Source organism: Vanellus vanellus (assembly GCF_965231255.1).
Source record: "Vanellus vanellus genome assembly, chromosome: 3".
Taxonomy (NCBI): Eukaryota; Metazoa; Chordata; class Aves; order Charadriiformes; family Charadriidae; genus Vanellus; species Vanellus vanellus.
In genome coordinates this window covers 73,003,619-73,030,929 of record NC_138907.1, presented here as the reverse complement: position 1 = coordinate 73,030,929, position 27,311 = coordinate 73,003,619, and the positions used below count along the sequence as shown (strand labels likewise).

Sequence of the window (27,311 nt, the reverse complement as noted above, 5' to 3'; positions counted from 1 at the left end):
AGGAAATACTGTTCCACATATGGATACGCAAGGAAAATGTAATTAACTTCTGATAAGGACAGTGCTCTGAACGCCAACATTAGAACATGCAGTGAAGCCGGGTGTTCTAACTTCTTTCTTTTCTAAAATGCACCTCTTCCAATGTAGTAAACAATTTTCACGGTAGGCAACTAGGAACAGAGAATTAAAAAAAAAATAAAAATTTAAGCCATCATACAATTTCGGAACAAGTCTTGAGGTGAAGATGTACTTCTTGTTTACAAGAGAATTTCAACAAATTATTACTAATGCATGCTAGTGATTTTCCTTCCCTTTCCAAAGTTAAAAAAAAAAAATCAACTATTATCCAATTTTATCTCTAGGGCTAATTTAACATGGCTGAACAACTGACTGCTAAATCACTATCTACTAAGTAGCCCAGTATAGGCAAGAATGAGAAGAATAAAACACTGAATGACTGAACACAATAAATAGCAACTTCACACAGCAAAATTATGCTCTGAAAGCAAGAGTAAAAGGGTGAAGATTAATAAAGGAACCACTTTATTTTTCAATTTTCAGCTTTAACAGTTAAAAAATAGTATTAGGAAAAGCAGGTGGTGTAATTATTGCACACTGTCCACAATGCTCAGTGTATTTTTCTTTTGCAGAAACTTCTAATATTGGACAAGAAATAAATATTGTAGAGGGAAAGATTTTTTTTATATAATAAAAGAAAATAAACAATAGAAACTTCTACTTAATATCTCTATTGCTGACATGAATTTCAACCTTTTGCCAAGCCCTAATCTCTCCCCACTATCACTCAGTAAAGTCGTTTTTTGGTAAGCAAAAAGTATGACAGACATTACTGAGATGCACAGAGGGAAGGCAGAAATGACACAGCACAAAAATGAGAGACATTATATATAATAAAGGAAAAGATTTGCAGCAAAATTTCCCATTCCAGTGGTTATCTCCAGAGGCTCGAGGACTTTTTCCGGCCTCTCCTTATGGGCAGCAGTAATGAAGACTTACTTACACCAAGTCCTCCAGCTGGGTCAGACCTGGCAGAAGTCAGCACAGTCCCACGCCTGTACCCACCCTTCACCCCACACTTAGTTCTCACGGTTTAAATATTCACCTAGAAGTCAAAAAGTCTACAAACCACCCCCGAGACTTCCATCAGTCGCTCCACTGCTGTATCATAACTGGACTGCACACTTTTTAAGGAAGAGGGACTGTGAAGTTATTTTCCTGACACATCAGCTGTCCCTTCATCAGGTGATGCAATGACTAAGCCACACTGTCATCAATCCCTTCTTTTACACTGAGGACTCAGTACTATGGCTACCTTTGAAAAGCAACCAAACCACTAAAAATTGCACTGACATTTAACTCAGCTAGATACTATACTACAACAATCATTCTAAGTGAAGCACTGTGATTCAGGAAAGAAAATTATAATCGAAACCAGTCAGAAATGTGATGAGTGTGTAACATTATAAAGTTAGGTAAGATATTAAATACTTTCTCAAACATTTCTCTCAAACCTAATTTTTGCCAGAAGACAGATTTTGGATGTGAGATAATCCTTCTTTTTAAACTCAAAGTATTATTAACATTTTTTAAAAGGCTTACGTAAGATTTCTAACAAACTGGTATGATACGGATCCTCACTATTTGAAGGTCCTGTGTAAGAAGGACTCCTCTGCGGAGTAAGTACACAGACTCCTTCACACTCTGCAATCCTAAATGAGCACTGCAGCAAATTAGATACTTACTATAGTAATATAATAGATCATACAGAAGGCAGAGTTACTACATTTTCTACTGAAATCTCTGTTTATATTAGTAGGCTGTGGACTGTTAGTTAAAACAAGCTCAATGCTCAGTAAAGCAGCACCATCATTGTCCTTTGAGTTACCAGTCTCAAGTGTCTTATGAACGCAAAAGTCACTCCAAACCATCACCATCACTCCAAGCCAGCAATTCTTTGAACAACATCTAAGTAAGCAGTAATACGTAAACAAGAAATCCACCTCACTTATATGTATTTTTTAAACACATATAAATATTTTTAGTCTTCCTAAGAGAAAACAAACTTGGGAACTTCCCCTCCCGCACATCCCCTGCACAAGCTGCTCGGTGGTACGCTCTTGCACAACACTGTACCTATGCATGTCGTGATTCCCAATGCCAAAAGTCATCCACTTTCTCAGGAACTATAATCTGCGTCGTTCATTCTAGTAGGGCTGCTAGCACTGTTACTGAAAAAGGTAAGGAAAGTAACTACAATTACCTAAACAGTACTTCCATCAGCAGATTTCCTACAGTAACTGTTGTTCTAATAAGAATTTCCTCATTTCTCTCAACCGTGACCTTAATGCAGTGAGGAACTCTTCCTAGAAAAGCAGTTTGGGTATGGGGTCCTTTTAGGTTCTGCTTACTTTGTGCCACTGATGCAAATGTAGAGGTTTGGGATGTGAATTAGGAAACAGAGAAAATTTGGATGAAAAAGAAGCTGAAGTTTTCCAAATACCCACTTAATTTAAAGCAGCTACTTGCATTCTCTATATAACCTTGTGGCATGCAGACATCAAAAGTGTTTTGTGATTTATTTTTTTTAAACAGCTCTAGAAAAGAAGTCTTTTTATTTTAAAAGACATTGTTAAAAGAGATCATACATCCAGAACGGTGGTGCTCATGTTAGAAGACCCAATCCCACAGTCAATCAGATTTTGCAGACTCTTGTGCTCATGATCAAATCTTATTAGGGAAAACAGTGTTCCCGCAGAGAAATGAGGATCTGCCTGCAAAGATGCAACTGCAGGGCTAAGACCAGAGCTGTCATCTGGTAAGCACTGGCTTTCATTATAGTGCAAGAATGTTATCTCCTCCGGATAAACAGAAACATTTCCTCTGGCTGGAATGACAAACCCCTTTGAAAATGTTAGATTACCTCATCATAGATTGAATTGCTCTTTCTAATCAGGAAGAAAAGAAAACACAGGAAACAAAGAAATATCTTAGAATTGCGTATGAGGCGCGTCTAATCAAAAAAGACCATAACATGGTACAATATCATAAATTAAAGAACAACCAGAATGCTGCCTTAAAGTCCTCCATATGAGGGAAACCAGAGGTTAAATTTTAACACTGGAGGAAACGATCTTTTTTTTTTTTTAATTGACAAAGACATTTTCTCCACATTTCTAATTCTGTCAAATTAAGCATTTTTCATTTTTGTTTTACATTTACAGATAGAAATTGACAAGCCACTAAGTAAGATTTATTGCTTGCTTTCCTGTACCTGACTGCCTTTCCCAGTAGGGTAAGAAATTAATATTTCAGTGCAAAAGCAGAAAACGAGAGCAGAAAAATGAACAGGGACAGGCTGCTTTGCTGCTCTTCAGAACACTGAGTAGAAATCCTTTCAGCATAACAAATGCTGATTTAGGTTTAAAGCGATCCGCTAACGAAAGAGAACTTTCTTAGAAGAACTTGTTCCGATACCTTCTTCCCTGAAAGACAATCCAAGGTTTTTGCTATGCTTGCATTTATTGTTGGTTCTTTTTACAATGAAAGATTAGAAATGCTACAAAAATTGTGGTGCTCCACCTGAAATACCAGAATGCTTGAAATAGCATAAGCTGAATTCTTCTACTACCTCAAATACCAAGTGACACAACACTTCAGTGTCATACTATTTGAAACCATTTCCTATAACGTATTTTCAGTGCTCGTGACACCTGGGTAAGTTACCCAGCTGCTGGCACTAATTCAGCAGCAACTATTAGTTTTACAATTACTGTCATCTTGACACCAGCAGGTGGTTTTGAGTTTAATTTCAGTTAGTCCTCACTTACTACTGACTGAGCCAAGGCAGTTACGAATTACCTGTGCTACCAGGTGAGGAGACGGTTAATAACGTTTCTGGAAACGAGCGCTGCAATGAGTCATGCCATTGTGGGAACCAGTACTGACAGAAGGAGCCCAATGGACTTCATTTAGGACTTTCACAGCTGCAGTTGTATTTATTGTACACCCAGATCCAGAAGTGCCGAGAGCATTTTTCCCAGACAACGGTCTGGGTCCAAGAGCAGCACGCTAGCTCTGGGCCAGCCCTGCTCCTGCTGGACCTGAGCAGACCGCATGTGAAGTGCCACATCAAGGCATGAGCCCACCTCCAGCCCAGGGCTGTACCCAACATCATGTCTTCCTACCACGATACAGAAGAGAACGGTGCATTAAAAACGAGCAGCTCCGCTCGAGGCTACACCTACAGGGGTCAAAGACAAGCCAGAGCTTATCAGCGTGACTGCACACACCGACACCTGAGTCAGCATCATGCTCTTCAGCACTCTGAGTTTTGGGAAGGCTTTCTTGGTTTGCAAGCGTAGCGTCAGACCCAAAGCACCTTTGCCCATCTGTACTACTTTGCCCAGAGCTAATAAGCCTCCCTCCAGTTCCCAGGACCAGAGGGTCACTGACGGCCGAGCGGAGCCAGCCTGGCTCTCCCGGGGTTGCACCAGCCTGGAGCTCAGAATCTTGGCTGGATGTGGGAAGTTTCCCTACAGAGGCAAGGGGGTGTTTCTGCACTAAACACCCTGCAGCATCCCCCACCGCCTGTGCTGCCCGAGCCAGAGCCACCAACGGGGCAGCCCAGGCATCCTCAGCCCGGACAGGGAAGAGCTGACTATGGGCTGGAAATTTAAATCAGTGCCGTTTCCATAAAAGCACAGTGAAGGCAACAAAGCGTGCTTTAGCTCCTTTACAAAGCACGGTTTGTAACACCTTCACATGAGAATATTGACCGGACAGAGCTGCATTTTATTTCATTGCGAATTTAAACAAGTCATCCCCTCCCTGGAGATTAGCAAAACGCAACTGGTGGGGGTTCTATCCCACGGGGATGCCGGCAGAGGGAGCACAAGTTAAGCTGTTACACAGCACAGTGCGGGGGCATCTTGGGGTTAGGAGATGTCAGGAATACCAGGAAAAGGGACTAAATTTAAACAAAACTTCGTTTGGTAAATAATCTCAGATGCTCCCCTCTCATTAAAATTCTCAAAGCAGCACTAGTTTTCATATATATATCTCCCTCACACATATAAACAATATCACAGCTGTATAAAGCCGGAAGATTGTTTTATTTAAAAAGTAATGACAATCTGCAGCCATTCCCACAATTCTGCTCAGCATCTACCGCCATACAGTGCTGGGCTGGAACGTGTTAAAAGACAAATGGTTTTCAGTGTAGAGAGCCTGGAAAATATAGATCCTGTAGTTAAAAGGGACTTTCTCTCCCGATCTAAGGCTGAAACAGCCACGGGGTAGTATTTACAACGAGATCTTCAGTACGGGAACCCAAAGCTTTATATTTGACACATCTGTGAGAGCAGAAGGTGTCAGAGCGCTCAAACCTTGCGAAAGCTCTTGGCACCCAAGATGACGTGGCGATTCAGGAAGGTGCACGTAAGTTTCCAGCGTTTGAAAATTGTGATTGTAAAAGTCCGCAAATAACCTTACTGAAGAAACTCAGGCAGCTTTTGGTATCTGTGAGCAACAACTCTATCTCACCTGCAAACTGCTAGAGCAGTATGTGTCATTTTCACAACCTGAGGAATAACAAACACGGGTAAGCTTTTAGATTTGTACTGCCCTTTCCAGAATAATCCAGTATGCTGCTCACCAGCTCATAGAAGCAAATACACTTTAAAAAGATGATTGTTACAAAAATTAGATTACATTTTTGGATAAAAAAACCAAACCAACCCACCATAAATTAAAAAATCCCTTCTTTTATTCAATTAGCCTTTTTTGTTATGGTTTCACTCATGGCAAGAAAATGAATTTTCTTTTCTAGCTGACTGTTGTACCAAAGAAGTCACGTAGTACCATGAAGAGTGCCTCCCCTAGAAAAGACTGCAGAGAACTTAATCAAACGGAAGTAACTGGATTAGTGAGAGATTTCCAGATTTAATCCAAATGTACATAGCAACAAGCACAAAACCCCTCAAGTTATCAGCGGTAGCTAACACATGTAATTACTTCAGTTGTTTTTAACTAAAGAATTTCTAAGTAGATATATTGTGTTTGGAAATCTTATTTTAGGAAGGCCCGTAATAAATGGTACAAACTGGCAGCAAGAAGGCAAAGCATAAAACAAAGAAATATTAATGTACAGTAACTCATACACTCTGACTTGCGCTTTAAAACCGGAATGAAGGAAGGGATTGCTAAACAACTGCAGAATTAAAAAAATCATAAAGGAAGAGTTTGTTCCAGTTATATTTAGTTACTTCTTTTTGTGCTGTTCATGCGTATTTAAGATTGCTTACACAGACATGAACTCCAAGAACTATTTAACAGGAAGAACTTTTAGCCCACATGAGAAAAAGTAACTGCTAATTTATCTACTAATGTCAAGAAAGCATTAGTTTTTTTAAAGCTTATGCATACTTGCATATTTAAAAGCTTAGCTACAACCCAGTAGTACCTGGAAAGCTCATGAACTGGCCATTTAATAATACCTCTGTTATGATAATTCAAGAAAAGGTGGTGATGAATGTCGTAAGCAAACTTTAACATTTGCCCGTAAGAAAAGGAATTTGTTAGGTACAAAAGCCTGTGAGAATTCCTCACCCCAAACTCAGGACAGCCTTAATTTTGAGAGAGGCGCGATACACAGCATGCACAATGAGTAACGCGTTGGATTTGCTGCGTCTGTGCAGATCAGCTGTGCGCTGGCAGCTGGCTCCCGAGGCCCAAACCGCAGCTAAAACAAGACTCACGCCGACAAAAGCTGCGCTCCAATCCATACCACCCCAAATAAATAAACTAGCAAACAGCTCAGTGTCAGTAAGTCAGTGTCAAAGATTTGGGATGCCAGTCTTGCGTCCTGTCAGCAATAGAAAACTTGGAATCCCAGGTCTCCAGCCAAATAAAGCCTGTGTTTCTAGCCAGGGCAGATGGCAAGCTCGCAGGCACGAAAACTGTCAGCAGCCCACGACGGTGGACTGAGCCCACACCTAAGAGCAAGTGGAAGTTTCAAATCTCTTATTTTACCCGATATCCACATAACCGGAACAGGATATTAACCCACTATATGTGTGAAAACGCTACGGTATATCATGCTCTGAACAACAGGCAGCCCTGTAAGAGGCACCATACAACTGCACAACTAAAAGATAAACGGACACTATCACTAAAATACTCCTTCCCAACACCCCTCCCATCCCCAACAAAACAACCCCCCCCAAACCTGCAGAAGTCCGATACTCAAATGCTTGGGTGCTGGTGAGAGACACCGTCAGCCCTAGAAGCAACTCGTAGACTAACACCAGGCAAGGAGGTCAAAAGCACAAAAACCGTCATGTATTTAGCGCTCGGGTCTTCTCCAGTTAAGGAAGATGATACATGTATTTGAAAATATACTGGATGTAAGTAAATACGAATGGAATTAAAAATACGGCATATACAATCAAAACTCATTATATTGTGAAGCGATACAGAAAACATCTGGATGTCATCTTAGAGGTTTGTGTTTTTCCTGATTAAGGAAACAGCTGCCTTGGTAAAATTACTCATATCCACCAGTAATGAAGAGTATCTTTATAGCACAATTCCTCTGTTAAGCCACAAGCATCTGCTTCCTAATTTTCTTTTTATTTAATCTTGTGTACCCAGCCCAAGTGCTGTAACAACAAATTTAAATAGCTGCCTCATTTTACATCTTGCAAGCTATCATATCTAAACAAAGAATAGCACTTTGCATATGAAACTCTCCTTCCAAGCAGGTGACCGTTGAGAGGTGATTTGCAACACCATCTGTGTGAAAGCAGGGGGTGGGGTGGAGAAGCCTAATAAACTTTGCATGGTGAATCAATAATCACATAGTTAATGCAGCGTAAAGTGCTAACAGAAGATTCATTCCTGGCCTTGTAAATTCAACTGTATCTTTTAATTCCGATACCATTAAGTGATTTAGAGTGATGCCCTCACTCTGAAGTACACTCCTAGACCATGATGGCAGGCACAGAAAAGGCTAAAATCACTCTGCGTAGGTAAAGGATGCTCTATTCGCTTTTTAATGTTAACTTAACAGCAAATGGAGAGCTGTTTGTTTCAGCCTGTGTTATGTGATACCCATAAGTTTGTTCCAGCTGATAATGGAAGGAGTTTTAAATGGTGCTTATCAAACATACAAGTGAAACAATGTGAACAGGATACCAAGTATGCCCACTTTAATTGTTCTTCTGCTCTTTTTTTGTCTAACTTCATTTACTCAGTTTAGTATCTTACTCCAACATCAGAATAACAGCTTAATGAAACAACTCTCAACAGTTGGAATCAAAAGGGTCCTTGGACAAAAGGGTCCACGGCTCAGGATCTCCCATATTCTGCCATCTTCCTTGAACCGACCAGGAGCTAATGGGTACATATCTGCACAGCAAACCTGGTCAGCTTGCTGAGCCAATGGAAAAAAAAATAACTGCTCTTTTTTTTTTTGCTCTGGTCCCTCTCAAAAGGGCAGTCTTCCTGAACCACCATATAGTCTCAATCTGACACCATCACTGGTATTTTAAGTCAGACACATTACTCACAGGCCTGTCCTCAAATAGTTAAAATTTCTACTGACAATGTCCTCAGACCAGCTTGCACAGTGTAGCTCTTCTCCAGCCAGCTCAGGGTTTGTTCCTTCTGGAGACGGTTACTCCTACTGCTGTAGAGCAATTGTCGTGGCCCTGCAGTGGTGGTGCCGTGGCCCTGAGAAAGCAAAGTTTTCCTTTTCCCTGTTGTTTTCACACAAAGTGCTCCAGATAGCCAAGGGGCTGTGTTTTCATGAAGCTATGACTAAAAGTTCACAGCATAACAATAGTTGAAGTTGGAAGGGACTTTTGGAGGTCATCTGCTCCAACCCCCCTGCTCAAGCAAGGCCACCTAGAACCAGTTGCCCAGGACCATGTCTTGATGGCTTTTGACTGTCTCCAGGGATGGAGACTCCACAATCTCTCTGGGCAACCTGCGCAGTGCTCGGTCACCCTCACAGTAAAAACATGTTTCCTGATGTTCAGAGGGAACCTCCTGTGTTTCAGTTTCTGCTGAAAGTTTTATATAAAAATTATACATATATTGTGGCACAGCATTAGGGCCTATACTGGGCAGTGTCACAGTATTGTCCTAAGGGACTTTGTCCAAGCTATAGCTTCAGTAGACACTGGAACAAACTATTTATCAACAAGAGCCTCCTCTTCTAAGTTAGTAGTGGATTGCTTTAGAAAGAAGCAAGCAGTAAACTAATAATAACAACAACAACTAATAACTCGTGAACTACATGCAACACAGGTGACAAAAGGATCACAAAGTAGGACGAAAATCCAAACTGACAAGTTTGAATTTTAAAAACAAGTAATGATCTGTGGCACAGAATTAGAGTTCCAGGCTTTACACAGTCTTCATTAAACACAAAAATCTTAAGGAGTCTCATTTGCACTAAAGTTTACTCTAATTTCCTTTACCAGAGATCCTCTGTTCCTCTTCATGCATGGGCAATTCCACCGACCTTTAATTTCGTGTGTTCATGGATACAAGAAGAATAAATTAAAAACTACTCTTTTAGCGTGTTTTCTCTACTCTTTAAACACGTAGCAAATATAATGAGCATTCACTGAAAATTAATGTTATATATTAAGGCTGTCCCATGTTTAAACCGTAAAGCACTTTTAATACTAGGATTGAAGCCGACACAGGAATTTCCAGATTTTGTGATCTCAGATACTGGAAACGTCATAAATATCTTAAAAAGCAAAATGATCACAAGTACATAAGACAGTGCCAACTGTCCCTCTGTTAGATTTACAGCATGGATCACTTAGGAACAAGCCATTTGATCATAAAACTCTCTCACTGATTTTTCTTTGGCACCAGCAGCTACAGACTTCTTTTATATCTAAGGAAAAGGAATACTTTTATCTGTTCCAGCCCTAAAGTTTCAGCAGTTTTGCAGATTACAGGTAAATATTGATGACTGTCACAACCACTAACACCATAGAAACTACCTTCTTTCAATTCTTTTGGTAAATTCCATTAAAAACAATGGGATTGAGAAGGTGCCATTTGGGTTAATTCAGCTTGGATTTGCAACCGTGCAAACAGCTTTAGCTTGACTCCATGACAGGTGAGTTTTGTAACACATGCAGTGGCATTGATGATGCACTCCTAAGAAGTTATTTTTCAGGGGAGAAGAAAACGTTAAGATTTAGCATACTCTGCGGTTCCTTCCTCCACAAGACCTCTGACCCACCATCTAGCTGGCTTTTTATATAAGTAATGTAATAACAAAAAAACCTTCTTTTGTATAACGGGAAGAAATGATGGTTTCTTAACTCAGTGCTTGCTTTCTTATTGTTGAGTTTTCTCTGAAAGGCAATAGTCGCTGACTTGTCTGATGAATAACGGGCACGTCCAAAACGAGCCTAAATAAAGTGCTTGTGTATTTTCCTTAAGTTAAACATAAGAAATGTGAACTCTCTTGTAGTTCTTTTTATGTAAGCCAAATGGCAGGCTTCAAGAGAGAAGAACTGTGATTTAAGGAGCTGCTTTATGTTCTAAGTTAAATCATCAGGCAGACTAATTCAATTCCTTTCTGTTTACTGTAAGACTATTTCTCTTACTGGACAAGCCATAAAACTAAAGTGACTAAAATATAAGGAGGCAAGCAGACATTTTCAATTCTTAAGAGTCAGAAACAAGTGCTCTGACTGAAAAGCAGTGCTGCCAGCAACTAATAAATTTATGAGCAATTCAACTGCTTCTCTGAATTCCTGCAGTTAAAACTTTTTTTTACAGTTAAACCTCAAAATCATTCCTATAATTAAACAGCCATAAGATGTCTTTTCCAAAGATTAACATTATTTTTGAATGTGGTGTGTATTTTGAGGAAATAATGATTAGAAGTATTCATAAATATTTCAGATATGCATATTAGCATATATAGGTATCATTACATTGTTTTCCATCCCTCCACTTGAAGCAAGGGGAAAGAAAAAAAAAAAGACATGATAGTCATTCAAACTCTCCCCGTTTTTACCAAAACTCATGACATGGCTTTAGTGGTTTATGTTACTGTTTGACTGAACACTTCACATAGCCATTCCTTTTCAGGATTCCCTAAATTATTTTTATATTTAATGGTATGCAAATTAAAAAATTACAGTACCTTAACTGTAATTTCAAATTGGAACTAGATATAAAAAAGGTCTTAAAAGTATGATTTAGACAATGGGCAACTTCGCACAAGCTACACTCATTGCTTCTATCACCAACCATCATAGTCCATCAAGAGAAAACAGGTGGAGCAAGGAGTTCTTCTCGCTGTCTCAGTAAGTCTGTACTTTTGGCCTTGGATCAGTTAATAACCATATTAACTTAACACACAACCTTCAAGGACATCAGAAAGGCCGATGGCATTTAACATTGGACGTGCCGAGCACCATTCCCACAGTCTCCTGCAGCAGTGTGGCAACGTTTGCCCAGAGCATCTCAGCAGTTATTGATCTCGCCTGAAATCAGGAAGATTATTTGTTCTTCCCTCCAGAACATAAATGGAAATAAAAGCAACTCTGGAGAGAAAAGACTGAGCACAGACTGAACGATGTTTGTAAGAGACACCCTGCAAGCAGCAAATGCTGATGAGAAGGTTTGAGTTATTCACTGGTTTTGCATGATAAAAGGAAAAAGATTGAAATTGACTGTATACTATGAATAGTGTTTTTAAGAACAAGCTGGGGAAAATAGCATCTTTTAAGAAACAGCATTGTGAGCTGCTGAATTTGTTCTGCAGCTGTTGGTTTGAAGAAAACAAAAAAGAGTTTTCAAAGAAAAATGGAAGAGAATGAAGTTCACAGCATATCCTTTTCACATGATGATCCTGAGGATCTACTGGACTGTAAAATTATCTAGTCATGCTTGCAAAAATTAAGGACAACTTGCCCCCCAAGGGACAACAAGACTTTAAAGTACTAACTTGACTGAACCAGCTTCCAAAAACAACTGGTGTGGTTATTTTGCTTAGCCTGCAAAAGCAGATGACTGCCTAAAGGCTGAAGAAACAAACCAGACACATCTACTTCTTCAGATTAACTACTTACAGAGCCTTTTCGGTATTTCAATGCATCTGAATCAGAAGAAACAACGGAACTGGCCCTTGATGCCAGAATGAAGATCGCTTTCTGTTAATTGAAGTTTGACTCTACTCCAGTAACACTGCTGCTGGAATGATCTTCCTTGTTTGAGTTGTCAGTTTACATAAGCTTGGTTTTTTTGGATGTTAAAATAAGCTTTTGAGCCTTCATGTAGCTGAATGACGAGAGTCCCCTCATACTGTACTGTTTTAATTATCTCTATTTGAAGGAGTTATCAAGGTCAGGTGGGTCAATGTAAGCAAACAAAGGTGTTGAGTGAAGAATATCAGAGCTGAACACATCAAACAAAATCCAAGTTCTTCAGAATATCTTACCACCTCCTGACCTCTCTTATATCTTACACTTTACTTGAAAATTAAACAGTAGGATAGCTGACCAGCTAACATCAGTAGGAATAGAAAAGTATATTACTTGTTGACAAAAGACTTGAAATGTAAACATTGAGCTAAGAAACTGCATCTGCCGTTTCAATACATCCTACGCTGTTTTTCCTTGAGGAAAGAAAGAAAGATTTATATTAAACACTGGCACAAGACACTACTTCTCTTTTTCACCTTTCAAATCTTAATGGAAGTGGTTTTGTTCATCCTCTTCCCAGTCTTTGGCTTAAGAAAAGTCTGGAATTTACCCATTTCTGTGCACTTGACCCTATGCAAAATGAGCCCTTACATTCATTGATTTGAGGAAAACAAAGATTTGTCTTTCAAATGCTTCATGACAGCTCTGTTCAGGGGCAAACACCTGCCAAAAACCCAAATTCCCCTTGGCATCCGTTGTGCAGGAAGTGGCACAGGATTTTTCACGTGAACATCTTTTCCAAATGGCTTCTCAATGATTTGCACACAGGGTGCAAATACAGTCTGCATATGGCAAAAGCAAGCTTTTGGCATAGGAGAGACAGGAACTGCACTCATTTATCAACCACAACATCCATCAACATTGTTCAACTGTTGCATTTTTACAAACAAATGGCACCCAAATAGCATGTGGATTCCTGCAATTTCCAAAAGATCTGGTAAAAAGCTCCCTCCTTATCTTTCCTTTCAAATCTTTCAGATTTCTGTTGTTTGAAAAGCACAAGCAATAGATCCGGCCAAAAAAAAATACACAGGCCAATTAGCACTCTCCATAAATTGATCCCAAGAGTTCATGCTAAGTTAAAGCCATTGAACCCTGTTTGTATCTGTTTCAGATTTGATCTGCTGAGCAAGATGTATTGCTAAATCCAAAGGAGACTAAAAGGGTATCTGTTTCTTCTGCAGCAAAGATGCCATTATCTGTTCCTATTGCTGGAGGCATGAAGGGCATGCAAGAACAGCAATGATGTCTGCTTCTGATTTCAGGCATTCAATTTTCTCAATGATTTTCAGTTAGCTTGAAGCAGCAGGACTTGTACATGGCACAAAGTGGTGATTTGTAACGAATCTCTAGCCTGATCCTTCAAACATCAAATCGGATGAGGAACTTCCCCATTTTCATCATAAACTTTTATTCACTTGATTTGTATTTAAAATACTAAGAATTAATTAACGCTTACGTATTCTTTAATAGAAGTAATTTAAATTTTTGCAAAAAGATACAAACGTAGAAGGATTCTTTGCTAAAGTCAGATTTGGGAACCTTAGTAGTTGCCAACAGAATGAAAAATACGGGAATCTACTGGACGATTTATGCTTTTATCTTCTCTAAACTAATAAGGAGAGGACATTATCATCTACTCAACTCCCAACTTAATGCAAAATAACCTCTGGATCAGATTGCCTATAGAGACAAAGCACAAAATGGAATCTTACATAAACTAGCTAAACATTGTGAAAGATTTAGATAAAGAAATAAAGAGTTACTCCACGCCCAGAGTAAAATGCAGGTACACACTATTTTACCTGCACTTTTCGGGGAAAAGAATTCAGTATGATGATTAAGTAACATTTATTACTTATCACCTAATTGAACTTTTATAATACATTCACAGAGAGAATATCTTTTCCAAATATTTTATATAGCCTAGAATTAAAGGAGGTTAAATGAATGCTGAGCTATTCCCACTGTCAGGCCTAACTTGAGGCATTTTTATGTTGCTTTCATTTGCAGAAATAAGTCAAATTCTTGGCTGTAAAATTATACATAAGGATTATTCTCTAGATATGGATAGTATATTTGCAGCAATCTCACCACTGCTTGTAAATGGCTCCACAGAACCCTGCATTTAGCCATATGTTGTACATTTTCTATTAAATTTGCAGAAGAGGTCAATCCCACTCACTCTTCGGGCAATAGGTTTTTACTCTACTTTTATTCTGTTTTATTGTTGCAATTGCATTTGGTGCTGCATAATGACAAAACCGAATACTGAGATAAATGAAAGAGACAAATGCCTTGGAGACCGAATTCCTCCGCAGAGGCATGGTGACTCTGGACAGACTGTTAATAGCATACCATTTCTTCTGTATAGTATATTAACCCACCTCCAAAGAATTCTTCTTTCGGGTCTATCTAGAGCTGCTGCTCAAAAGGAAAGCACCCACACTAGTATTTCTGGTAGACACGCTCTCTCCAACTGTTCTGTAGAACCACAATCAAGTGAAACTGCAGGAGCTGGTTGAGAGCCAAGTCCTCAGAACAAACAAACCAGCTCCCTCCCAGCTGCTTCAATTCTACTTAATAATATAGCTCACAAGCTCATGTCAAACACACCAGCTGTTACAATCACACTCAGATATTACTTAGCTCTCATTATCATCCATTCTCCTTTCTAACAGTTTACCAGCTTTAGCATCAGACTATAGCGGTCTGGAGGTGAGCAGGGATTTTCGTTAAAATTAATGTAACGAGCAATAAAGCTTTTTGGTTTAGTTATTTCTAAAGTCAACGCATGAACGTAAAAACATATCAAATAAGTTTGCCACAGGAGTAACCAATTTTTTTTGTTGTTTTGAAAAAACTCCCCAAACTCCTTTCAGTTATGCAAAAGGAGAACCGCTAAAAGTGAAGAATGTGGTTATGTACAGCTCAAGAGTTCTAAACTCATGTTTCTCAGATGAAAATCAGGGCTTTGGCTCCTGGTTCCATAGTAGGCTTAGTTATGGCAGCTGGAGCAGGCTGTCACCGTAGCTGCTTTGTCCCCCTGCTCTGGATATTCATGCTGACGACAGACATCTGAAAGAGAAACATCCCCACTGCTGAACTCCAGCAGACAGCAATTCACTGAATTAATGTGGGTTCTAATTGACAAGCGGCTGAATATGAGCCGGCAGTGTGCCCAGGTGGCCAAGAAAGCCAACGGCATCCTGGCTTGTATTAGAAATAGCGTGGCCAGCAGAAGTAGGGAGGTGATTGTGCCCCTGTACTCAGCACTGGTGAGGCCACACCTCGAGTGTTGTGTCCAGTTTTGGGCACATCAATACAAGAGAGATATCGAGGTGCTGGAACGAGTGCAGAGGAGGGCAACGAAGCTGGTGAAGGGCCTAGCAAACAAATCATATGAAGAGCGGTTGAAGGAGCTGGGACTGTTTAGTTTGAGGAGGAGGAGGCTGAGGGGAGACCGCATCACTGTCTACAACTATTTGAAAGGACACTGTAGAGAGGCTGGTGCTGGTCTCTTCTCACAGGTAATTAATGACAGAACAAGAGGGAATGGCTTCAAGCTCCAACAGGGTAGATTTAGACTGAACATTAGGAAAGAATTTTTCACAGAAAGAGTGGTCGGGCATTGGAATAGACTGCCCAGGGAGGTGGTTGAGTCACCATCCCTGGATGTGTTTAAGAGACGTTTAGATGTGGTGTTGTGGGATATGGCGTAGGGGAGAACTTTGTAGAGTAGGGTAGATGGTTGGACTCGATGATCCCAAGGGTCTCTTCCAACCTAGACGATTCTATAATGTAAATTGCCACTATTTTCACTTTACAATAGTAGAGTAGCCTGAGGGTCTTTATTATGAGGCACAAAAATTGTTGGTGATGGCAGCTGATCGCGTGCCTGGTGTACAGGTGGCAGAGGCTCCACAGGGCTTCAGGTACCTCCAGCTGAATAAGAGCTCCCAGTCCTGGTATCAGTAACTCCAAAGCAGAGAGGGAAGAGAAAGAAAACCAAGCAGCAGCAAAATTTGAATTAAGTGCAAGACTGGAAATCAGCATCTCTGTTACCATTCTTTGACGTTTCCTCGAGCGTTATGTGTGGGGCCAGCTTGAGAGGCAGAGTTTTACAGAGCAGCTGAGCAAGTAGCGTTGGGAGAAAGGGGACGGAAGTATTGGGAACGAGGAAGCTTCTGGAGTACAGGGAACCTGCTTAACAGAGATGGGTCTTATCAACAGCGACAGTTTAATTGCACTGCAGGAACTTAAGAGACAGAAATAGAAGACTGAAGAGCAGTCTGCTTGGAACAGCAGAACAGTCTACATCAAAAAAAAAATCTTACGAGTCAAGGTTATCTCCAGAATGTGAATCCACAGGGATGCTGTAGTACATTTTGATGCAGCTAGCACAGAAAGAGAACACCGTTAGATCTATTAAAGATGGTGAAGAGACTGAAATACTAAGGGAGATTACGGACTGTGATTGTGGGAAACACACAATCCTTCTCTGTCCCTGAGTAGGTTAAGTGCTACATCAGAGCAGATATAAATCATGCTTTTATACACTGTAATGACAGCTTCTTGCAGAAACTCAGAGTTGTTAAGAGAAAAAGTAGCTCTTGACTTAGTTTGACGTATTACTGTCTAACAGGGGCCACATGCTCCAATTCAACACACTGTTATAAACGAAAGGTTGACTTTGGTAATGTTTAAGTTTGGAAAGAGAATCAAGTTGACAAGCTGAAATGAACTTAGAAAGGAACAGCCAAGTGGGTAAAATGCTTGGAGATGACCTGGAGGACAAAAGATGAGGTTCAGAGTCGCAAGATTCTCAAATCAAAAGGCTCAGATGACTTCTCTCTTTTTTTGGTGTGACTGTAAAGAAGGTAATTAAAAGCAATAGTATATTAAAGTCCAATTAAGGCATAGAGAAACTGATAATGTCTGACAAGTTAAGTGAAAAACTATTAAGTCAGGCTAAAAGTAATTTTTGAAGAACAAGTTTTTAAAGCTAAAAAAAAAAAACCAAAAAAGACAAAAATGAGGCCAGCTAGAGAGCCAGGAGGAACAATTAGGACATGTCTGTGTAAAAGAGCACTGTGCATGAAACAAAGCCATTGCAGAAAAGCTAAATTTGCCCCAGTGTTCAGTCTTGAAGAGCCCAGACAGGTTCCCCTGCAAGGAGATTCTTAAAAGGACAAGCCTAATGCACTGTCCTGATATTGAGGCTGGACTAGATGACCTCTTGAGGTCCCTTCCAAGCTGAATGAGATTCAAGGATTCTATGAAATACGCAAGTTTAAAAAAATCATGAATTGATAAAAATGAAACAAATCATCAAGATCATTTCAGAGATCTAAAGGAACTAAACCATGACACCACTGAAGTACTGATGTATCACTTAAAGCGGCAGCAGATGGCTGGTAGGTGGCAAACAGGACCAAAATCTGAAAACAGGGCCGCAGAAAACTACAGGCAACTGCAATATTCTAGTTTCTAACAAACAGGGAATTCTACTGCCAGTCTGTGAAGATGCTTAAGGAGGAGTTAAGTGGCATTCACACAGAAGTGATCAAGCTGATACAGTATGCCTGGAGCTTCAAACAGCATTAGAAATCAAGCTTCCAAGACATAAAAGGAAAAGTCCTCTTGTTAATTAGAGTCAAGTTAAGTGAAAGGAAGCGGGAGATAAAACATGCGGTCAATTCTCACACTGGTGAGATAAGATCCCCAAGGCATCTATACTGGAACTTACATTCTTATTTGCAGAAACAGGACGATACAATACCTTCGTATAGGTGACAAACTTCTTCCTCCTACTATTCAAGATTGCTAAATGATGAATTACATTTTTTTGTATTTATGGAATTTAAATGTTCTTTATGAAGGGAGACCTCTGCAAGAGAGGGAGACCAAGATAAAAATAGCTACAGCTGAATTCTGGAGAATGTCTTAGCACTATATGAAGTCAGCAATGTTTTGCGGTCAGCCTGACAAAGGCAGCTCCAGATCAATAGCAACTGCATCATTATTTCATGTCTGCTCCTCATTAATAAGACAGTACTACCATCATTGATGGATGGTTGCTTTAAACAGGCAATGATTAGGTCTGAAGTCAGACAGGAGGCCAAGATCATCAAGTGAGATTGAATAGTGACACTGTAACTCCTATTCTAAATGCATATATAAACTAATTAGGTGATGTCATCACTCTTTTCCTTTTTTTCTTTTTTACTTCTAATTAACAGTTGGTAGAAAGTAATAGATGAAACTCAGAAAGTCCAACATTTATTATCATGAAGAACAGTTTGTTGTGGGCTTTTTTATTCCTTCATCCCGATCAGTATACATTCATGTTCCTTCAAACAGGATATACTGCCAGAGTAAAAAAATAAAATAAAATAAAAAATAGAAAACTCTCAATTTCTGCTTCATGCTGTGGACAGAAATGGCAATATCAACATTATTATCAACTTTATTTTGTCTTCCTCCAGTGAAGATAACTGGTTTTAGTCCTATATTATGCAGGAAGAACGGCTGTTGAATCCAAAATATTTTAACTCGGGGGGGAGGGGGGGGGGGATTACTTATCTCATTGAAAAAATGGAAAAGCTTCAAAGGAATCTGGGAACTTACCAGCTGGATCTGAGACTCGCATGTTTCTTATTCACTTCAGAGCATTCTGGATTTACTTTTTTGCTACTCATACAAACAGCAATTATTAAAAGCTCCTTCTATTTCTGCCTATGTGTTCTGCAATGTATTCCCTGACTGTGGAACCACACTTCCAAGTAAAACAGTCCCCTTATTACACAGCTTTAGCAGTGCCTATGAGAACCAGCTATCAGTAAGCCAGAAGAGCTAGTCAGATCCGTATTTAGGGTTGTATATTCTCTACAAGTAGTGCCATACACTCTCCATGACTTTCGGCACCGGTATCACAGTTGTTCCCAACAGTGAAGATTACACTGCTCAGAAATAACATTTGCCATCTTCATGAATTACAAGAAAGTTCTCAGCTGCTGTTCGAGGACACAGTGTTGTCCTCCTCCAAAAGTTAACAAATTATCTCCTTATACGACTACATTTGGAAGTGTGCTTTAAGCAAGAGGAAAAAAAAAAAAATCTGGGTCTGCAGAACAGGGAATCTTGTTGCATGCAGTACTCCTGATCCTTGGTATACTGGAATTTTACATCAGACTAGTAAGTAACACAAAGCCTTTGTAAAACAAATCTCTCCCTTACTAGACATCTTATTTGCCAGTACAAAACCAAAACCCATCACATACCATGTTGCTTAGAAGAGGAATCGCATGTCTACTAATGAATTCAGGTTTAATTTAAACAAAACAATCCAGAAAGTTTGCAAATAAATCTGTCTTGTTCCTATGGTTTAAACTGACCATATTACAGGCTCCTCCAGATGCTTTCATACAAATAAACAAACAAACAAAAAATCAATACTATCACTGCTTTAAAGGAGCCAGGTTTATTTTTAATAATCCCTTATAGCCACTGACTCATGGAAAAATACCAGGGAAGTACTCACATGTAATATTGCTATGAGGGACTTAAAGAAAAAAAGAGCAGTCCTTAAAAAGTTACTTAACTTGAGATCAAATTTTCTGGTATTTGTAGCTGTTTTACAAATGAAGTTTGATATTTGACTGGAATTCCTTCTAGTTTGGGTTTAAATAGCAATCATAAAATAAATTAAAAAATGTGACAAAGTGATTGACACTGTTCTAGCACTTTTAGGCATTTCATATTAATTCTAGTAAGGCAGAAATTCTAGAAAGTTTAATATAATGCATCCCATAGCTCTATTTGCAAGTAAGCACCACACAGTTATCAAGAGGCAAAGTATTCAATTTGTTAATTTTTAAAATTATTCACATTGGTGCCTTTATCTAAATGAACTATTATGTGAGCAGGAGGTTTTAGGAACTACTCAGTGTGATAGGATATTCTTTAATCATGATTAGTTAGATTTACAAATGATTATGGAACATACAATATGTTGCAGCTTTGGATCATTACCCATGGAAATGTAATTCAGAAGTACAAACAATAATTATGTCCGTCACTCCTTTTACTGAAACATAGCTCTCTTTAATTAGGATATTGATAAGTGTGTACAGGAAATATAAGATTTTTAAATAGTTAATATGATAAAGAATAAAATTAGCTTTTAACTGAGAAATCTTAATGCTCCAAACAGCCTGCATACGGGTTGTTCCACCTCCTTAGGAATGCCTACTAATATTATGGACTAAAGGATGATTAAATGTATATTTCCTGTGGTGGCAGCCAGCCTCCGGGGCCCTCAGTCCTTTCCACACCTGACAGCCGCAGCAGTGAAGGACAGACGCAGGCAGCACGGGAACCCTCACGCTGCTGCACCGCCGCTCTGTCCTCCGAACGGCCGCATCCCGCTCCCCTTAGGCAGCAGCTGGTTATTGCTTCAGCCTCTTCGATTCAGGAGACAAATCGGGAAGTTTCCCCATATCTGATAAAGGCAGAGCAAGCTGACTTGCATTCTCTAAGCCACTAGGACAACTGTCTCAGTGTCCTGGTTTGAGGTAAAACAGAACCAACTTCGCTTCTTAGCTGGGCCTCTTCTAACTACGGAAATTAACTGCATATTGTGCAGACAGTGTTCACTCTCTCAGAGTGATAAGACCAATTGTTTATAGCCGATGCCCAGGCATGGGATGCAGAGAGGCTCCTGCTTTTACTTATTGCTGTAACAGCCAAGGCCAACCAACTCTGTTATTTGCCCCGTTGGCGGGTCGGAAGCGGAAAAGCATAGTGGGGTCCCACCTGTGGGGAGGAGCGGACAGGACAGGTGACCCAAAACTGACCAACGGGGTATTCCATCCCATCTGCCTCATGCTCAGTATAAAAGCTGAGGGATCAAAGGGTCAGCGCTCTTCCTTCAATGGCCGACGTCTGAGGAGGACTCTGTTCGTCTGCCTGTGATCCCGATCCTGAATCCAGATCTGGAATCCAGTTCCCATCCGTCACTGAGTCCAGCCTGGGACTGCCCCAGTGCCAGCTGGTGACGTGATTGTCATCTCGGGAGCTTGATACGGTTTTGTATATATTTCATTATTTCTTTTTATTTTATTATTAATATTTCATTAAAGTAGTTTAGTTCCTTCTAAACTCATAAGTTTCTTTTTCCTCCTCTGCCTCTCTCTTTGAAGAGGGGTAGAGGGGAGCATCTGTCGGTCCCATCTGGGGTCCCTCAGGATTTGGCCTAAACCACGACACTCAGACAAGGCCATCAAAGAGTATGAATAACAGTGGCTGAGATGGATGGTCTTTCCCAGCCTGCAAGAGCTCAGGACCCTCCTTAATCATACACATCATCTTTGTGTGTAGGAGCCCATTTTACTCTCATTAATGAGTCCATTCTTTTTTAGAACAGACATTAGCATCCAGTATCACTAATATTCCACTGCAAAGAGTTCCACTTAATTACACACTGTGTGAAACACCTCCTTTTGTTTTAAGTATTTCCTCATTTCGTTTGTACAAGAGAGTTTTATTTGAATACCAGCGTTGCTATCAATCTAGTCCAAGAGGTGGTGGTAAAACTGCCTCTCTAAAGCTGAAGGAATGGTTGAGAAGCAACGACTAGGTGTTACTTAGGAGAAACTATATGCACTGATTGAAAGTGAGCCTGCACATTAACTGACACAAGATATAAACCATCAATGTATATATGAAATCAACAGCGCTGATGACAAATGCTTCAGGCATTTCTTGGCAGACAACTGCCGCTTTTTATGAAGGCTCACGTGCAGTCCCCTACCAGCTCGTTGTCTGCCAAGAAGCATCCTCTACTTCTGTCAGAACCGCTTAATTAAAATGTAGCAATAGGTTATACTGAAAAAGTTCACTCCTGTTTGCGAGAAGTAGATCTGCAGTGAAAGATAGAACTGTTTAATCGCAGAAGGAAGAGCTTTCAATTCTAGACACCCTTAGATATGCTTATTTCTGGTTGCTGAGTTAGTGTAGGAGGACAAGTGATTTCCTTCAAGAGTTGAAGACGAAACATTAAGTAAACCAATATTTAGTAAAGATCAAGAAGCCAGCTACCAAGCGCCTCTTGATTTTTTCCTTACCGTTAAGTGTGAATTTGAAATGGGTCTAAGTGTAATTTTTTTTCCAGAAAATTGTAAGACAGTTAAAATACGAAAAACTGTCTATTGGAAAACATTAATGTCTTTTCAATACCACCTACGCTCAAGACAGAACCATGGGAAATAGTCAGGTAAGGCAAAAATGTCAGAGGAACATTGTCTCCTTATAACTGCTTTGTCAGGCACATGACCCAATAGTAACTGCTAAGACAGCTTTAACATAATGATAAATTTTAACAAAAAACAACATGCACACCATAGAATTTAAGTTAATTTAAAGTGACAGGTTCAAAGCAGGGCTTTACCTAGTATTTGGGAAATTTACATATGAAAGAAAATTATACATCTTTAGGGTTTTGTGGAGTTTCCACCAGTAATTACTTTGGATTTAAAGAAATCCAATGATAAATTCAAGTTATGGTTAAAGAGTATTAACTTGTACTTATCCTACAATAAAATACTATTATAATCCAGAGACAAGAACAAGAATTTAAACTAGGAAGATTAAAGACTTTTCAAGTGACAAGCTAAAAATTTAAAATATCACAGTACCTGTGACTTAGTATAGCCTTCTCCAAATATATTACAGAAATAACTGCATTAGTCAAAGCCCTTAGATGAAATTGCTTCTTCATCCTCTCTAGAAACCACGACAGGCAATAGAAATTAATGGGATATTAATGCTTTAAAGACATTCACATGTATAGGTTTACCAGTTATCTCTTTGTTCTTAACACGTCTTTTTCATGTGAGTTGAAGCTTCAGCTTCAGGAAGGCCAACAGAAATACAGTTTATAGGAACTGAAGGATATGCTCAAAACCAATTTGGGAAGCTGGAACCTGCTGCACCAAATCTACCACTACCATGGCATAGGAACTCCATGATCACATACTCCAGCATGAAGCCTGGTAAGAATGCACTGGGTATGGCTTCTACTCAGGAAAAAAAAAAATCATTTAACAGTTACATGAAGTAATAGCTTTAAAACTTATATAAAGCAATAGTAATAGAAGCAAGAAAACAGATTGGACAGGTCTCTGCTGCACAAGCCATTTTCAAAGTTCTAAACAAGTTTAATTCGGATAAATAAAATTATTAAACTAAAAGTTAACTATTTATCTAGATGATGGTATTTCAGATAAATCATATGCAAACATCTTACCTCTTCTCCTGAAAGATAGTAAGCTGAAAGTAGTCCACCGACAAAACGAATGTTCACTTCAAATACTGAAATTTCAGCATTCTGTTGAAATAAACAAACATAGTTTTATCCCCTGATATTTTTCTGTACAGTTTTGTTTGTGTGGTTTTGTCTTTTTTTATATACATTCAGGTATTAAGCTACAACAGCTATAAATAGCAAAAACAGAAGATGTAGGGAAAGGCAACATAACTGAACTTAGGAGCATTTTAAAGTATTTCCTTCACTTTCTCACCTTAACAAAATATCCTCTCCATTATCCTCATCATTTCCACTTGAACATAAGGCATTCTCTAAATCCACAGATCTAAGTACTTCCTTGCAGATGATTCAGTGCTCACGCAAAAAAAGTGCTCTCGCACCACACGACCCACAGTATCTCACCTCACACCATCTCTTCTCAGACATCGTATGAGAAGTTCTTGATCAGAATGTCGTATCAAGAGTCTTCCCACCCCAGTCTAAACGCAGGTTATTGTAAAATGAGAGGTAACATTAGAATGAGTCAATCACATGTGCATGATAAAAAGGTAATCGTGACTTGTATTCACTAGGAAGCAGATGATCTTCCACTACTAGAGTGACAGCCCTTCCCAAGCTGGCCTGGCCTTCACCAATGAGACAGACCAGGTTTGCTGTACTGCGCAATACAGGTCCAGCCATTACCTATTTCAAAACTGAAAGCACATTCTTCTCTGCCCTTTTAAATTCAAACCTAAGTGAAGAATCTGAATCTCACGATCACTTCCTTCCCTTGTTCTTTACCAAGTCAATTCCAGTTTTACCCCAACACGCAACATCTAATCCACTCAAGAGGTGTTCAGTTGAAAAGCTGATCTACTGAAGTTTCTCAACTTTTGCTCTTTAATGTAATACCGCCTTTTATATTTTTGTATTTCTGTAGAAAAATGGTACCCAGCAGTAAATCTTCTAAACTTTTGGGTACATAAATAAGGTGTGTTCTGGGTTGCTCTTGCTTCTACTGAGCCATTTTTCCATCTTGTATTTGCTGACATACACTATATTCAATATAAATCAATGCATGGTGGAGCTGCCGGATTTTCTTCCAAAGGGCTTGCAGGCTTTTCTCACTCAGCTAGTTTTCATACTTTTCTAGTTTACATGTTCAGATGTCAGTTTATGTAGGAGGGAAGAAGTTGCTCCCCGGTTTCTATGGATTTTAAATTCTATTAAACTGCTTGTGCAGAAGAAAACAGCACTAGGTTACTTATCAAAAATACTACTTCATGCCTTTCAGTTTGCAAGGCACCCTGATTAAGGAAAGGTATCTAGACACATTGCTGAGAGTTGTTCAGTGTTTCATCAGTTCTAAAGGTACAGACTTCAAAAATCATAGTATCATAGAATGGTTTAGGTTGGAAAGGACCTTGAAGATCAACAAGTTCCAACCCCTCTGCCATAGGCAGGGACACCTCCCACTAGACCAGGTTGCCCAAGGCCACATCCAGCCTGGCCTTGAACACCTCCAGGGATGGGGCCTGAACGACCTCTTTGGGCAACCTGTTCCAGTGCCTCACCACCCTCAAAGTGAAAAATCTCTTCCTAATGTTCAATCTGAACCTGCCCTCTTCCAGTTTAAAGCCATATCCCCTCATCCTATCACTACATGCCCTTGTAAAAAGTCCTTCCCCAGCTCTCCTGTAGGCCCCCTTTAGGTACTCGAAAGCCGCAATAAGATCTCCCCGGAGCCTTCTCTTCTCCAGGCTGAACAGCCCCAACTCTTTCAGCCTCCCCTCATAGGAGAGGTGCTCCAGCCCTCGGATCATCCTTGCGGCTCTCCTCTGGACACGCTCCAGCAGGTCCATGTCCTTCTTATGTTGGGGACTCCAGAGCTGGATGCAGTACTCCAGGAGGGGTCTCACGAGAGTGGAGTAGAGGGGCAGAATCACCTCCTTTGACCTGCTGGCCACACTTCTTTTGATGCAGCCCAGGATGCAGTTGGCCTTCTGGGCTGCAATTGCACACTGCTGGCTCTTTTTGACCTTCTCGTCAAAAAAACACTGACTTGCTGCAATGCTTGTCCACTTATCCTCAAGCATTTAACTTTTCTCCTCTAAATTGTGCACCTCTCCTAAAAACGGAGGATATAATTTCATCCACAGAATTGCTCTGGTTAATATGTAATTCATATATACTACATGTGTGTATATATGTGTGTGCCTGGGTAGCTTTTTAAACACATGAGCATAACTCAAAGGGGCAGACAAAGTAAAGCCAGCACACACACCTGCCTATTGAAAACTCAGACCTGGCATCACGTGTTAAGACTGCAAACTGAAAAAGTTATCTTGCTGTCTTGCACTGTTCAGAACATAACGTTTTTCAGGTTTATTTTGAGTGTATCAAAACTCAGCAGTGTCTCCTCACTCAAGGCTCTCCCAATACCAGTTTACTTTAGTCTTTCTGAAAGAAACTACAAAGCAAAAAAAAAAAAAAAGCTTAATTTTTGTTTCCAAAATTAATCTGTTATTTCTCTTTCCAAGTCTTCAGTCATTGTCTCACTGAATTCAGCAAGAAGGAGAACAAAGTAACTGGAAACAGGTAGTCATTTCAACTTTAACTAGTGCCATTTCTGTGCGTTTCTTTTTCTTATGTCGTGACATCTGGTAAGCCTGGGGAGATGGATACGAAATCTGAACTAAGTAGACAATACAGCTGTTCACCTGCTAAGCAGGCTACCTGTGTAAGAACTCTACATTAAAGAAAGAAGTCTACCTTAACTAAATCCAATGCATAAGAAAGCTTGTAGAGAACTGATCTAACTTAAGAAACACTGGTCTGGTCTGATCTGATCTGATCTGACTGAAGAAGGGATGATTAAAGGAGTGATGGGGGCAGCTTCTCTTCCTGGGAACTTGAGCTGGCTGAAACTCATATAAATAGTATTTTACTTGAGAACCTTCTTCTGAAGTTCAGGTTCTTTCCATTTCAATGCTGAGCTTCAGCACACGCCAAGAACTTTTCTTTGATGTGGGAAAGGCGAAGCTGTAAAGAGGTAAGTATTAGACAAGGAAATGAGTTAATCAGATATCCCAGACACTTGTGTTTCCTGTAAGGACTGAATTAAATTACTTTCTTACTCTGAACTGCTCAAAGTAAAGTGAGTGATATATGAGCTGAATATTTTGTCTGCAGAACTTTACATTTTGCTTTTCTGGATTTAATATGGCCACTTAGCTCACAAACCATTGCTATCTTTCAAGGAATGCAAAGGCCCTTTAAGAAAAGCTCAATATGTATGCACTGACATCTGCTTCTGGAATTCAGTTACAGACAAAAAGAAGACTTTGAAGTAATGTAAATAAAGATTCTACTGTCGAATCACAAAGATTAATTGCACTGTAATCCTGAATGTTTGCTGAAGTGGCGATCTTTCAGGACATTTCTTGAAGCTAATAATTGTTTTAATGTTATCAGATTTCCAATACTTCACTTGCAAATGTCTCTGAATCTTTGTTCAAAATCCTCATCTCTTACTAAAATCTTTATACAAGCCACTGAAGCAGATGCAATTAATGAAATGGACAGACATGTCATTAATGGTAGATTTGAAAGCTGTATGCTTAATCACAGTTATTCTTAAATTCATTATACCAGGCTAGTAGTATTTTCAGAAAGCACAGGAATTATAGCAATTTTCAAAACAGTTAAAGTATTTTTAGAATTCCATGTCAAAG

The 27,311-nt window shown here is 39.6% G+C and overlaps 1 protein-coding gene across 1 annotated transcript in view; it reads right to left on the bottom strand.

Moving 5' to 3' along the window:
* Positions 1-27,311, bottom strand: part of MAN1A1 (mannosidase alpha class 1A member 1) — a gene marked incomplete at both ends in the record, with an annotated part of 149,741 nt that overhangs the window by 63,796 nt on the left and 58,634 nt on the right. The window contains one exon of the mRNA XM_082480981.1: positions 23,575-23,655. Coding sequence (XP_082337107.1) covers positions 23,575-23,655 — 81 coding nt within the window. The remainder of the gene's footprint in view (positions 1-23,574; positions 23,656-27,311) is intronic.